The 13,287-nt window shown below is 37.8% G+C and overlaps 1 protein-coding gene across 1 annotated transcript in view; it reads left to right on the forward strand.

Moving 5' to 3' along the window:
* The first annotated feature begins 5,827 nt into the window (after positions 1-5,827).
* Positions 5,828-13,287, forward strand: part of LOC126825514 (fatty acyl-CoA reductase 1) — a 32,310-nt gene continuing 24,850 nt past the window's right edge. The window contains exons 1-2 of the mRNA XM_050555162.2: positions 5,828-5,941; positions 12,105-12,343. Of these exons, the coding sequence (XP_050411119.1) occupies positions 12,137-12,343 (207 nt within the window). The 5' untranslated portion in view covers positions 5,828-5,941; positions 12,105-12,136. The remainder of the gene's footprint in view (positions 5,942-12,104; positions 12,344-13,287) is intronic.

A 13,287-nucleotide genomic window follows, 5' to 3' on the forward strand; every position in this document is an offset into this window, starting at 1 on the left:
AAACGAAATGGGATCTGTGTTTTAATCAGATTGTAGCAGTACCAATAGTTTAGAACCCCGGTCAGCCATAATTAGTCAACTACTGTATCAAGAGAGAGGGAGAGAGAGAGAGAGAGGGAGACCACGCCAGCTGACTCAATGACAGACGTTATGATAACCATTCGGCCATCCAACCTCCCTATATATTAAGTTAGGGATGGAATTATTTGTTGTAAATGGGAAGAATTGTCCAAAAGGGTTTGTTGGGGGTATAGTGGCTGAATGGCTTAACGCTTACAAGTACGTTAGATCATAAGACTAGCCTTTGAGTCAAGTGGCGTGATTTCTATCCTACACGTGTACGTGACAACGGATAGGATTGCATATCCAACCTCGCGGGTGTTCATCTCACAGCTAAAGACCCCCATGCACAATCATTGAAATAAATATGTTACTCCCGAAATGACCTAGGTTATGTCGAGTGGGCGTTAAACCACATTCTCGCGCAACCCCCCACCCCTCCTCCCCCTTTACAAAAGAAATGAAATGAACCGGGGTTTAACGTCCTACTGTGCTGCTCCGAACTGGGCTAATGAAGACGGGAATACGCCATACAGTGTGCTATGAGGGATATTTTGCCCGGACAGCGGCACTACGGCCTACTCTTATATCGAATTCCAACTGTCAAGGGATTTTTTAGGTGCATGCCAATGTGTACACGGGACTGTACATCCGAACGACTAGACAACTGTCCTTGTGAGGCCCTCCGTCCTGCATCACTGGCAAGGGGGGGGGGGGGCGGAACCACCCCGGAAAATCTGGATGAACTTTATCGGCTAATGCAGGGATCGAATACGCGACCTCCAGACAAACGAGCAAGCGTCTTATCCACATATCCATCGTGGCTCCCAGCGTGGCATGATGGTATACTGAAAGATATCGCTGTGGATCCTAATGAACTATATCCCACAATTCCTTCTACAGCAGATTCCCGTTTTTACCTGTTTACCCCCGAGATTCATACTATATGTAAAGCAAAAAAAAAAAAAAATGAAAAAACGACTTTGTTTGAAGCAGGACCAAATGCACAGTGTATACTCTCCTTTGGACATTAGTATATTAATCAGTATATAATAAGCTTTCAGAATATCTCAACTTTAAATCACGCCCCAGGCTCTATATCACGCATTGGAGTGGTGACAGCTAATTAAGTCATTCTGTACACAGATAAACTACGCTACTTCGGGAATATATCTCTGTTCTAAATGGCCGACTATTCATTAAAGTGAAATGAAATGAAATGAAATGGGGTTTAACGTCCTACTTTTCTGCTCCTAACCTGGGCTAATGAAGACGGGCATACGCCATACAGTGTGCTATGAGGGAAATTTTGCCCGGACAGCGGCACTACGGCCTACTCTTATATCGAATTCCAACTGCCAAGGGATCTTTTACGTGCACGCCAATGTGTACACGGGACCTCGGTTTTTCGTCCCATCCGAACGACTAGACAGCTTTCCTTGTCAGCCCCTCCGTCCTGCATCACTGACAAGGGAGAACCACGCCGGAAAATCTTCATTAAAGTAGCTAAGTCTCTAACTCAATATCATCCAAAATCATACACGTTGAAAATACGAATTATTTGTCAATTTAAATCAACATTGATGTTATGATTTTACCAGGAAAAGACAGGCTTCTGATATCCAATATTTAATACAATAGTGCGTTTTAGCGTCATTTGCAACAAGTGACCAGAAAGAACGAGGCTAGACATATTCAACTGGAGAACCTGCTCAATAGACTGGAATAACCAGACGCCAGAAATTGCTATAGGGTTGAGACACAGGCCGTATTTCGCTGGACATAACTGATTTGAAATTAAGAGTCAAAACGGAAACAATTGAATGTAAATCAGTTTATATACAATCAGATTACATTATTATATGCGTTGCGACCCATTTGGGTCAATTTCTAGGTTCCAAATATTAGCGATTTACCTCCTTTAAGTGTATCTACGCTACTTCGGGAATAGATCTCTGCCCAAAATGGCCGCCTTTGCATTAATTATATTAAAAAGGTGAGAATCTGCGCATGGCAGTTCTAGACACAACTCGGGGGTGAGCATACTCCTCGCAGTGTTTCGTTTGATTATACCTAATCACACTTAACACTGCTGTAAAGGAAGCAAATTTCTGTTCCAAATTATGACTGGTCAATAGTCCGATTAATAATTAATAGCTAACTGTGTAACAATATCATTACGCTTTAAACAGAGCTCAAAATTGAACCAATTATGTTTACATAACGTTACGTCATGACTCACTATAATTATCCCCAATTAACCCGTGCATACCAGCAGGCCCGTAGCCTGGGGCCTGTCTCACGAAATTTTAACTAAGATAAAATCCAAATTTTAGTAATTTGATTGGATAATATTAGACTGATTGTAGTGCTTAGCCAATCAAAATTGAAGTATCTACTAAAATTTGGATTTTATCTTTAGTTAAAATTTCGTGAAACAGGACCAAGCTTGCTAGCTTCGGAGGGGCAGTGAAGTTTTTAGGGGGGGGGGGGCACACCCGGCACAGTCTACAGTAGGTATATTAGAGCTATCGTCGGCAATTTTTTTTTCGGGGGGGGGGGGCGCAAAACAGTTTTTCGGGGGGGGGGGGCATTCCCCCCCTCTGGCTACGGGCCTGCATAGCAGTATATTGCAGAAGAACTAATTGCGTGACAAACGAGGCTATCAAAACGAATACTATGTAAACAATACTGTTTGGAGACAAACAATACTTTCACCGTTTTTAATACCTTAAATCACTGTCCAAAGTTTTAGGGAAGACCCCGGATTAAACGAAAGGATGTCATGTTGCTGTACTTGGGATAGATTCTCAAGTATCAGAAGCCAATCCAGCAATGGCCAGAGAGGGATTTCTCAGGACATTGCTTCAGGAATATGTGGGGGGGGGGGCGTCAAAAATGCTTTCTTTCTCTTTGTCCCTGAATCCACGCTGAAGAAAGGCAATGGTTAGAGGGTGAAAATGGAATTCGGGACACAGCTTGTTGATATAGGCCTATTCCCAATGTCATTCCTTCTTAACATGCAGCAATGTAACCCTTTAGTGGCATTTAGCAATTGGAAACATAACAAAACTGACACAGTTATAATGGGATACAATCACTGGTTTTATTCTAAAAGCACGACGTTTCAACAAGTATCCTCTTATCGTTATCAAGCACAATGACATTTAGTAATTGTCATTGTGCTTGATAACGATAAGAGAATACTTATCGAAACGTCGTGCTTGTGTATAATAAACCAGTGATTGTCATCCCATATAACTGTGTCAGTTTTGTTATGCACCAATGTGAAACTTACATCGTTTACTTATGATCCCATGCCCTTTACTAATAAACTTTTGCAATTAAAATAAGTTACCGTTTCTCTAACACTGATACCGTTGACTAAAGAAGCTAGACCTATTAGTAATGACAATATTTCTCATTAAATCATATAAGTGGTCAGTATTCTAAACTAATGTTTAGTATAATAGAAAGTGGTTAGATATTATACAGTTGTCATTAATTAGTAGGTGTGTAACTAGCTGTAAAAGATGTCACTACTAGTGTAGAAGCGTGACTAATTATAACACCCGTCACTATTGAATACACAAACCTGGAAAATGGTGGTGTATATCACAGCCACAGTTTTAACACCTTAGTGATAAACACCTACTAAATGACTACTGCCTGATTACTAACAATTTTAAGTAATACACATTAGTGTCGTATATTTTCATTTATAACATTTATTTGTAAACTGATATTTATCCTATATATGAGAATGTGCCCCTTCCATTTGGGGGATGTGACTTGCGTTTTTGTCTAATAAGAATGGGGTTCTTTATGATGTACGTATTATTCAAGAGCTATAGCTAAATCTGTTTATTGCAGATGTTTCGTTTGGCATAAAATGTTTTATAAATCATTCTCAGATGTAAGCTCCTCTTTCAAATGAAATTGAAATTTCTGTCAGTTGTTGTTCTTGGTGTTTAACGTCCGCTTCCACCGAAGGTGATATCGCAGACAGGTTTTTATTTTCATTATCTTAACGCACGCGCAGGGGTCTTTCCTGTGGAAGGAAACCGGAGTAAACCCACGAGGTTGAGAAGGCGCCCCTATCTCCAAGCCACTTACGCTCACACCAGGGATAGAAACCACATCCGCAAGCTAGAGTTGACCGGCCAGCTAGAGGTCGAAGCGTGACACCAGGGATCGAAACCACAACCGGAAGCCAGAGGTGATCGGCCAGCTAGAGGTCGAAGCGTGACACTCTAGACCACTAGGCCATCCTAACCTCCCTATTTCTGTCAATGATTCAGACTCTAATATATATACCGTCACGGTACCCAAAAATAACAATAAACCTATACTGTACACGCAAAACTTACCTAACTGATGTGCAGCCTAATTATTGAAATTATGTTGTTCAATACGGTATATAATACTACGAATTATATACCCCCCCCAAACCCCCCAACAAGAGAGAGAGAGAGAGAGAGAGAGAGAGAGAGAGAAATGGGGTTTAACGTCCACTCGACACAAACTAGGTAATTTCTGGACTAACATATGGTTTAATTTTATTTCAATATTTCGCTTGCGCGTAGGGGTCTTTAGCAGTGGGAGGAAACCGGAGGACACGGAGGAAACCCACAAGGTTGGACAGGCGACCCTACTCCGTGTCACGTACAACCGGGGATTCGAAACCACGCCAGTTGACCAAATTACAGGCCTTATGATACAGCGCGCACGTGCTAACAATTCGGCCATCCCCTCCCCCAAACAAACTACGTGGATATAAATAATATAATAAACCTTACTAAACGAGGACGGTTAACAGGGAAAAAACTCAGATGAAAAGACCTTCATATTGTTTCCATCTATCTTGAACTTTGTCACCGAGTATAATTTGTTCTTTTTCAAAATACATGTAATATAATAATTATACTCGATTCAGTATTGGTTTATTTTCGCCAAGCCTTTGTTAATTATATATGTGTAACTTAGCTAAACTATCAAATTATAAGATATTATAAATTGTTGTATCATTTATAAGATACCCGAGAAATAAAATTGTTGCATGTTTTTTTTTTCTTTTATATAAAACATAAAAAAATTCCAATGGCAGGAAAAACGAAACTATTTTTATATAAAAAAAAAAGTTTCGTTTTCCCCGCCATTGGAATATAAAAAACATAAAAAAAAAACGAAACTTTTTTTAGCCTATATAAAAATCATGATCCATTTTTGCGGAAAAACTTGAGCCAGTGTGAGCCCTGCGATGTGGTGCAGAGGAAATATAGCTTGCAGTTTGATGCCTCGTCAGTAAAAAAAAAAAAAAAAAATCATTATCAAGCTAACTAGCTTTTAGAGATGATTTGCAATTCCGTGAAGGCGGCGATTTTGTCGAAACTCTCCGAATAACACGTACAGTTGAGCTGACTGTTGGAATCCGAAGTATGAGCAGGCAGTAGCGCCACTATCCGGGCAAAATTCACATCATTGCACACTGTATGGGCTTGTCTTTATTAGGCCTAGCCCGGGAGGTGGGGTGGGGGCGAGTAGGACTTTATATTTATCGCAGTTACCTGTTCTCGTTGTGGTTTGATTTAGAAATTGTGATTTATATACAAAATCTATCAAATAAATACTGGCCTGGAGAAAGTCCTCGGGATATAGAATTATATAAATATTTATAGGGTTTTTTTTATGTCCCGAGCAATCCATCATTAATGTTTTGAAAGGGAAGTAACTCCAAAATCTGTCAAGAGTTATCTGTTTCTGAGTGGCGCAACCGGGCACCGGTAATGGCAACACCTTAGCGGGCACGCTTGGATAAATCAGAAAAAGGCGTGTGTGATTTATTTTATCAAATAATGCTAAGGGAACGGTGAAGTCTGAGGTAATTATTGCCACATAAATTTTGATATATAATTCAAATAGAACTGGTACTTTATTGTGAGGTCAAAGATATTTGAAAATGTTGATGGTTCTGTTTCGGAATGCCGACTATTTTTTTTAAATATTTTTTATGGTTGACAGATTGCATAGCAACACTGACTGAGGTCACGCCACTCTATTTACCGGCGTGGTAAGGCAAGATTGTATTATATTATAATATATAGGACCTAGCCAAGGAATCAATTTGGCTGTTCTACATACTGAGAATGATAATAAAAATATGATTATGAATAATGAATGCCACCATGCATGACCCTAGCCTAGGGCTTATCCCTGCTGTTGTTATGATGTAGTACTACTAGGCTAGTGTAGTACTAGGCAGTGTGGAGCATATATTTTTGTTTATCAGGTTAGTTAGAGAAATGGAATGTTTATTTGTCAATGTCATACGTTTCTTGCGCAACTTTATGATTTTATCCATGAATCTGTTTTAATACAACCTGTAAGCTGATTATTACAGTTTTGCTAAAAATAGGAAATATCCCAAGTTTTGACCCCCAACGGCCCAAGATAGTTTGACTAGGCCTACTTATGGACCTTATATAAGGTCCATGGCCTACTACAATACTTCTATCTAAAACCAAATGACCCATGACTTTAGAGCCTCGTTTAACATGGTGATAAGGCGGCGCCGCCGCGCACTGGCCAAACTGTGCCGCCTACTGAGCCCGAAAGTTGAAGACTGGGCGGCAACATAACATACGTTTTGAAAATCGCTGACAAGGTTTTTCCCATGTTCCAAGCATGTCTGAGGCTGATAATCTGTCATGTCTGATTGTTTTATGGGTATATTATTTCTGTCTGCGGGTCAGCCGCAGCAGTGTTTTGATCTCGATTTTACAGGGTATTAATCAATCAATGGTTTAACAAGATTGCTGCGCACAACCAAATCCTTAGACTAGGTACAGTCAGAATAGAATAATCAGGCCAAGTTTTGTGGAACTTAATATAACTGTGATTTTACTTAAAGGAGCTAAATCGCTAATATTTGGGACCTAGAAATTGACACAAATGGGTCGCAACGCAGTTGTGTTCGGCAAAATACGCTAGAAGTGTCAATCAAATGGCTGTCTCTAGCGTCTGGTTATTCCGGTCTACGTCGATAGCATTTATTGCGCATGCTCTCCAGAGAAGAATATGGCTTCACCGTTTGACATGACATGTGGAATATGTCTAGCCTCGTTCTTCGAGTCCCCTATTACAAATGGCGCTGATTCGTGTACCAATGGTAAAATGTTTATTTTGTCTTAAATATTGGATATATCAATAGCCCATCTAACACCAATGTTGATTTAAATTGACAAATGATTCGTGTTTTCAATGTCAAAGACTTTGGATGACACTGTAATCCTATACATATACATGTAGATTTATCTGAATTTGTGGGTAGTTCCCCCTGACCGAACACCAAACTTGACATTGTCGCCACCCTGGACCCCCTGCTCAAATTCCTGAACACCCCCCTGTACATGTAGATTGGTTATAACTGCCATCCATCCGTGAATTTTTTAAGAAAAAGATTTCAAGATAATTTGTTTAATAGTAAAGATCTGAGTGATAACTTTGGTCATTTTGACTAAGTGTATTTTGACTTAGTGTATTTTGACTGTTTTGACTTTATCCAGCTTTTAATGTCTGCAAAGAATGCTGAATGCTGCAAAATTTTCAATTCATGTCTTTGTACAATCTGATTACAATACAGATCTATATTTCGTTTCGTTTTTTATACTTTCAATGGCCTACACTACATGAAGATCTGACAAGTTATAGTGGGAGTTCACGTCAGGGGTCAAACGAGTAGCTTTTGACCCTATGATGTCAGACATTAATTAATCAATCAGCGTTGACGTTTCTAGTGGTTTACCCACAGTTCTGTCCACCAAAAGCTCGCCGTAACAAACCGCTAAGGCGTTTTATTGGCTATTCCCTCACATCATTCAGAACACAATGATAATAACACTTCCAGATCCTAGTGTATTAACGACAAGTAAAACAAAATTTTGAACTAAAAAACGAAACAAAATAGGATTCATGTTTTAATCAGATTGGTCTTTGTAAATTTTTAACAGAAATTGAACCATATTTTTTTCTCGCTATTCCCGGATATTGTAGTCCCTAAGGGATTGACAATCCCTCAAATGACTTTTATTTTTTATCAGAATCAATGACAAGATTTGAAATCTCACTATATCCATAAGTTACTAAGGGGTCTTTGACCATAAACACGATAATACTTATAGAGAGTTTAGCGTATTCAAATGTTGGTGTTATTGACCAGTTGTGATTACTACCGTAAGATATATATGATAACGTTTATATCATATCAATTATCAATGATGATGGACAATTATGAACTGGGCAAAGTCTACTTTTAGTTTATCATTATTGGTCGTACAGGTATTATTGATTTAACACCTGTGACACTCAGCTATCACTTGGGTCGGTCACACTTGAACATTTGACTTGAACAAAAGGTAGAGTAATTAATCAGTTTGTCAATTATAATTATCGTAATTTCTTCGTTAATTTACCTTAATTAATCAATATACATGTACCTGTATGTCTGTTATAGTCATAGATGTGATTATTTTGAAATCAGATCGATATATTTTAATGAAATTTCATTAAAACAATATGTTGCAGATAGCAGATGTGCTAAGGGTAATCATAATCGGTCACTTTGACTCCCTTGTTCTCTGACTCAAGACTGCATGTACATTCAGGTGTGTTATAACTTTTTTTCTGTTTTTGTGGTAAATGGGGGGATCACGTGGCTAAGTGGGTAAGATGCTGGATCGCTAGCCTGGAGGTCGGGTGTTCGATTCCTGCATTGACTGAGAAAGTTCATCCAGATTTTCCGGCGTGGTTTCCCCTTGTTAGTGATGCAGGACGGAGGGCCTGACAAGGACAGCTGTCTAGTCGTTTAGATGGGACGAAAAACCGAGGCCCCATGTACAAATTGGTGTACACGTAAAAGATCCCTTGGCAGTTGGAATTCGATATAAGAGTAGGCCGTATACTATTGAATTCAGTTGATCTGATGTGTGATTGTACCACCACATTTTACAGAAAATGGTTTTATTCTTTCACCTCTCCCAATCTGATTAAAACACAGATCCTATTTCATTTCGTTTTTTTATAGTTCAAAATTTCGTTTTACTTGTCTTTACTACACTAGGATCTGGAAGAGTTGTTATCATTGACGTGTTCTGGATGGTGTTAGGAATTAGCCCATGAAACGGTCTGTTGCGTCGAGCTTTAGGCTTTTTTGGCACGGAACTGTAGGTAATCCATTAGAATGATCAATGCTGATTGGTTAATCAAATGTCTTATGTGATAGGGTCAAAAGCCGCTGGTATGAACTCTGACGCGAACTATCACTACAACTGGTCAGATCTTCATGTAGTGTAGGCCATTGAAAGTATAAAAAACGGAACGAAATATAGATCTGTATTTTAATCAGATTGTTACCTGTCCCTCACAGAATAACTTTGTTTCTAATTGAAGTGGCATAAAGCCTGTTATTGAGTCAACTGGCGTGGTTTCGAATCCCCGGTTGTATGTGACAAGGAGTAGGGTCGCCTGTCCAACCTCATGGGTTTTCTCCGGTTCCTCCAGTTTCCTCCCACTGTAAAGACCCCTACGCGTAAGCGAATTATGTAAATAAAATTAAACCATATGTTAGTCCCGAAATGACCTAGTTTGTGTCGAGTGGACGTTAAACAACATTTTTCTCTTCTCTCTAATTGAAGAGGAAAGTTCAAATCTGGTGTGGGCGTTTATCAGGTGATAATGTTCGGTTTATCGTACGTTGATGATGAAAATATTTAAAGGGGTATGCCTCTTTATTTTGGAACCTTGAAATAGACAAAAATGGTTCTAAAAGCACATATTTTAATATAATGTAATATGAATTTATGTAAAGTAAAGTGACTTATATATAATTCACCTGTTGAAAAAAATATTGTAATTTATAATCAATTATGTTCGGTGAAATACAATAATAGTCAACTTGAACAATCATCGTTTACGCTGGTTTAGTCCTTTTCTACGTATATTTTTGTTATTATCATTTTGTTGTTTATGATTCAGCCTTTACTAATTACTTCTGAAAGCACATGTTTTAATATATGTAATATGAATGTATGTGTTATGTAATGTGATTTATATTCAATTTTTGAAAAAAATATAATTTATATATTCAGTTATAATTTATATATAATTTATATATTCAGTTATAATTTATATATAATTTATATATTCAATTATGTTCGGTGAAATACATGAACTGTTCAAACTGAATGGTCATCATTTACGCCTGCTTAGTCCTTTCTATGCATATTTCTTGAACCCTAGAATACACAACTCATGTACTGATTGTGTTTTAAATATTGGATATTAGAATCCGATAGTTTCACAGCAAGATAACAACATCAATATTGATTGAAATTGATCAATATTGAATTCTAATTCTTGTTTTTTTTTAATTTCAAATTTTATGGAAAACATTGAGTTAAGAGACTTAACACCTTTAATCCTCGCTGTTACAAGCCCCAGCTTGTACATACATGGATGTGACAAGGAGTAGGGTCACCTGTCCAACTTCAAGGGGTTTAGAAATATGGCCATGGGTCCTCCAGTTTCCTCCTACTGCTAAAGACCTGTATGTGCATGCAAATTATTGATATAAGATCAAAACAGTATTTTAGTCCCGGAATGACCGTCAGGTGGACATTAGACCCCATTTCTCACTCTTTTTGTTCTGTTTAAGAGTAAGACATACATGTATACATTATGCAAGAACTAAATCTGCCTATTGCAGGTCTTTCTTTAGGCCTGAAATGTTTCTTAAATTATTAATTAGACATTAATTAACTTATCCAGGCCATAATCAACTCTCGATGACATCAGATTTCTCGGATATTAAATAGAGTAGAACAGTTCAGCCATATTTTGATAAAAGCTAAAAATGGAGGAGCGAGAAATTATTGCACACATCTTGTCAAACCTTCAAGGCTAATATTTTCGCTCACAATAGAGCAATTTGAATGAAATTTTCAAATTATTCATTTTACATTATCTATTTTCGAACTATTATAGCAAGAATGGCTAGTTCTTTATCTAAATCTTACATAATGTATCTTTAATTAATCCATTTAAATACTAGTGTGGATTAAGCCATGAAGGATATTCATTTTCTGAAAAATGAGAATTTAAAGCAGCTTTAAGCTTAGAATGTCATTCATATACAGAAAACTTGAATTGAACAAGGGTTGTTTACGTTAGTTGATATCAGACTAACATTGTAAATATAAAGGTTGAATGAACAAGGAAGAATTCAACAACAGATTATAATAAATTCATAGCTTTCCTCAAATCTTACGATCTCCTGACATCCTACAAACTATACTAAATGTGTTTACTTCAGCCAACAGATAGAAAATAGACTTTATTTATGACTTTGTTAGATATTCATTTTTTTAATTTTTTTTATGTGTGATATATCCTGCATTTACGGTACACACATAGGTGTATATTTACCTGTACTCTATTACTTACACCTTGACATACATGTATATAAAGCCGTTAAACTTGAATGGTGAGTTTTATATATTAACATGACTACCGGTATAAAGCATGTACTTGTTATGATTAAACACAGTAGGCCTTTCAATACAGGTCAACTGTCAATTGAAAATAACATATTAATATTTTAGAATTTACATTACCTATAATACCTACACCAGGTAAATTTCTATATTAATAATAAATGTACAAGCTAGACATGTATCTACACCTATCGTCATATACCCAAGTGGGGGTTGGAAGGCCGCATGGTTAGCATGTGCGCGCTGTATCATAAGGTTTGTCATTGAGTCAATTGGCGGGGTTTTGATTTCCCGGTTGTACGTGACAAGAAGTAGGGTCGCCTGTCCAACCTCATGGGTTTTTTGTGAATTATTGAAATAAAATTAAACCATATGTTAGTCCTGAAATGACCTAGTTTGTGTCGAGTGGACATTAAACCCCATCTCTCTCTCTCTCTCCTCCTATTCTTGTAATTCAGAATTATTTTCTTAATTACATTTTTGTTTTTTTTTCAGATTTAGATGAAAAAATAACATATAAAATAAAAATGACAGGAACAACTAGTGAAATGGGTATTAGTGAATTTTATGCCGGTCAGACATTATTAATAACGGGATGTACCGGGTTTATGGGTAAAGTTCTGTTAGAAAAACTCTTACGATCATGTCCAGAAATAGAGAGAATATACGTACTTATCCGATCTAAACGAGGTCAATCAGCAACAGAAAGATTAGAAACTTTATTAAAATCAAAGGTAAGTTGGTGATTTTAGATTGTTTTCGAGTTTGGCGAGGGAGTCACGCTGACTAAGTGGGTAAGACGCTGGCTCGCTAGCCTGGAGGTTGGGTGTTCGATCCCTGCATTGGCCGAGAAAGTTCATCCAGATTTTCCAGCGTGGTTCCCCCTTGTCAGTGATGCAGGACGGAGGGCCTGACACGGACAGATGTCTAGTCATTCGGATGAGACGAAAAACCGAGGTCCCGTGTACACATTGGCATGCACGTAAAAGATCCCTTGACAGTTGGAATTCGATATAAGAGTAGGCCGTAGTGCCGCTGTCCGGGCAAAATTTCCCTCATAGCACACTGTATGGCGTATGCCTGTCTTCATTAGCCCATTTCTGAGCAAAACAGTAGGACGTTAAACCCCATTTCATTTCGAGTTTGGCGTAGTCAGGGCTTACCAAGAGTCAGGCCTGGAAATAACGGTTTTACATGTACCTGACAAAATGAAATAGTACCAGACATTTTCAACTTAGTGCCGGACATGTATTAATCATATCAATAAAAAAGACAGATCAGTGCCGGACAAAATGGCGGGCACCAGAGGTTTTGTGCCTGACAAAGCCTGAATTTTGTCAGTGACAGGTGCCTTATTTCCAGGCTTGCCAAGAGTGCTCAAGCTGATGGCGAGAAGTGTAGCTACATGTACGCATAGTTTCTCGTACTGAATGAAAAGAATTTAACCATTTCAGATGCGCACAAAAAATTATTCACTCAGCCAATAGAAAGAAGGTCATGTCACATGATAAATAGTTAGCTTGGTGTTTTAATAGGCGATTCCTGATTGTGTAATTTTATTTTTATTACACTGTAAAGTTGATAACGTTGACTAAGAAAAAAATAACTGTTATAAATGAAAATATATATGACACTAATAGATCAAAGTCATCAGTTTATATACATAATGTGTATTAGT

The sequence above is a fragment of the Patella vulgata genome, chromosome 6 (assembly GCF_932274485.2).
Source record: "Patella vulgata chromosome 6, xgPatVulg1.2, whole genome shotgun sequence".
NCBI classification, from domain to species: Eukaryota; Metazoa; Mollusca; class Gastropoda; family Patellidae; genus Patella; species Patella vulgata.